The 2938-nt window shown below is 40.6% G+C and overlaps 1 protein-coding gene across 1 annotated transcript; it reads left to right on the top strand.

The window, feature by feature from the left end:
- The first annotated feature begins 228 nt into the window (after nucleotides 1–228).
- LOC128367472 (cold-inducible RNA-binding protein A-like) lies at nucleotides 229–1204 on the top strand. The gene has a single exon (XM_053328006.1). It carries the CDS (start codon nucleotides 284–286, stop codon nucleotides 761–763), a length of 480 nt encoding a protein of 159 aa, XP_053183981.1. The 5' UTR covers nucleotides 229–283; the 3' UTR covers nucleotides 764–1204.
- The last annotated feature ends 1734 nt before the right edge of the window (nucleotides 1205–2938 follow it).

Here is a 2938-nt window from a genome sequence, read left to right as displayed (position 1 = left end):
CGCGGAACAAACCATATACGTCATTTCCTGACTCACGCGTGCATCTGTCGGACACGTGACTGTTTCATACGACACCACACACAGCCAATCAGTGCTTAGGATGAGGCAGCACGTGTCTCCAAAGCCAATGAGGACATGTAGCCTATCCGACGACAACGTGGGTGTCAATAGGTGCGTGTACTAATCGTCTAGAAAAAGGCGAGTGCTCGTGTTCTGCTCCCCCTATTCGCCCTACAGCCTCACAGCAGCCACTTGAAACACACAGAGAGCAGTTGGACTCAAGATGTCGGACGAAGGTAAACTATTCATCGGAGGACTGAGCTTCGAGACCAACGAGGAGTCTCTGTCTGCGGCCTTCGGCAACTACGGAACCATTGAGAAAGTGGATGTGATCAGAGACAAAGAGACAGGACGGTCTCGTGGTTTCGGCTTTGTTAAATACGATAACGCAGAAGATGCTAAAGATGCCTTGGAGGCCATGAACGGCAAGACTCTTGATGGACGGGCTATTCGCGTGGATGAAGCTGGAAAGGGAGGAAGCTCCAGAGGAGGTTTTGGCGGCTCAGGACCCCGTGGAGGAAGATTCAGCGGTTCCCGGGGGAGAGGCGGCGGATACGATGGAGACAGGAGTTATGGGGATAGGAGCTTTGGCGGTGGAGGATACTCTTCAAGCGGATACAGAGAAAATGGGGGACAGGGTGGATATGGTGACCGCTCTGGATCCTACCGCGATGGATATGACCGCTATGCTACACACGAGTAAGCATCTCCCTGATTCAAGATCATCACGTGGCTGGCTGTATTTCAAAGATGCGCTCCTCAAGAAAAATGTCCACGTGTTATTGCTGACCTTTTTAGTTTTGTAGTTCTGTTGTAGTAGCTCAAGCATCTTTAAAAAAAAAAAAAAAAATGTAGCCATGAAGTTTTGGTCATTCCTAAAGAACCATGTTAAAACAAATTGCAGTTCAGGACTCTTTATCTTGCTTGATTGGGCATCAGCCGTCTGTTCACTAAAAGGCATCTGCGTAATCTGATTAATATTGTAAGGCCCAATTTAGGGGACCCAACAACACCTCTCCACGTGGCTTTTCATTGATCAGCCACTACTTTCGCTATAGTTTTGTCCAGCACGTTGAAGTGTTTCCTGATTTGATTCCTTATTTAGTAATGTGTTTTTTTATATTGATATCTGATGGGGCTTGTTTTTTTCCCCTCACGGTCTTTTGTGACTGACCTCATGCCAGGTTTTAAACTGAGTGAGGGAACAGATTCATGTACATTTGAAATAGACTTTTTGGGGGATTTTTATGCTAAATTTCTTTTTACTATTAAACACTTAGTTTAGCTGGGGCTCCTGTGTGTTCAATTTCCCAAAAGAGTGAATTCCTTTCAGACTGGTGAACTACACATCCGAAGTGGCCGGCTGTTCATGAAGTTGCAAATTGCAGCATGCTACAGTCTGTCCAAGGTATCTTCTGTGCTCTGCTCAACATCTGCATTTTAAATTTGCTGTAAAGTGGACTAATCTTGTTAAGTGATCGAAAAATGTAACTTCGTTTCCCCAGAGTAATATTTCAATCGGGAACAGTTTTGTACTTTGTTTGTATGATCAACTTTTTTCTTCTTCATGGAGCCTATTAAACAGACTGTGGAAAAAAAAGTGTATTAATCGTCTATCCATGGTATTAATGAGGTCTACTCACAAGAAGAAAGTGACGGAGGCCTCTGGGTATTTTTTCTTCTTTTTTTTTCTCTTCCCAATTCAAGGCTCCCGTATACCTCCAAATCACAATCACTGGCCACTTGACTCCCCCCCCCCCCCCCCAAAAAAAATCTCATCGGATCGGCATGATTCACGTAGGTCATCTATTTTGGTTTCAAAACGGCGAATTTCGCCTAAAGGAGAGTGATTTTCATGTATGATAAACTTAAGATGCATTTCACATAAATAGCACATTTATGCCACTGATCACTCTGAAGAAGTAGTTATAACTCCCACGATATAGGCTTTTTAGTTCCTTCTTTAAAAAAAATATATATATTACACAGATTATATATCTTAATGTAAAAAGCTTTTTTTCATGCTTTCATTACTTGGCCTTGCCTCTCTGCCATAATTTAGTCAGGCACATAAAAAAGGTTTTATTGCAATAGTCTGATTCTAAACTGCCTTTACTAAAGACTATCAGAATGGATAAGAGTGAAATATGATATATTCAAGGATTAAAGCAAGAAAAGTTGTGAGTCTGAAAAGTTCTCCAGTAAGAAATGTGTAAAACGTACAGAATTAAATAGTATATGAATTTAAAACTGCTCTATGCCTGAGAACTTTAAGCCTTTATATATTACACTTAAGAGTTTTACAAGACTGATTTTAAGTGTTTGGGCAATTTATGTTAAATAGACCATCAAAATATTTGGTCATTGTTCTGTAAAAATCTTCCAGAAATGAGGATTGTATGGAAAAAAGGAAACAAACAAACATAAGCCCTCTAATTTGTTGATAATCAGTGTAACAAACAGAAGAGATTTTCCATCACGCATTTTGATTTGTACTGCTTTTTAATGTGTTTTTTTTTCCATCAGAAATAGTAAAAGCCATACAATGTAGCAAACCAAAAAAAAATGACAAAGCTCTATACAGGCATAGTAGCTCATTCACACACATTCTACAGTCCAGACTGATCTGTCAAAGTGGGCAGATGCCACTGGGGTTTCCATCATGGCAAACAAATGGCTAACGTTAAGTTAGAAGTTGAGGAAGTCCTCTTTTCTCCATGAACACTGTGTAGGCAAAAAGATATCTTTTTTTTAATTTTTTTTATGTCTAATAAGCCAAGTCAAGACACTGAAATGTGACAGTCATCATGGGGGTGGGGGAAAAACAAAACCGGATTACTACCTATTGGGCATCTCTCTTGGATTGAGTAAGATTTGC

This window comes from Scomber japonicus, chromosome 11, assembly GCF_027409825.1.
Source record: "Scomber japonicus isolate fScoJap1 chromosome 11, fScoJap1.pri, whole genome shotgun sequence".
In the NCBI taxonomy this organism is placed as follows: Eukaryota; Metazoa; Chordata; class Actinopteri; order Scombriformes; family Scombridae; genus Scomber; species Scomber japonicus.
Note: the sequence above shows the minus strand (reverse complement) of the source record. Positions and strands in the feature narration are given on the sequence as shown.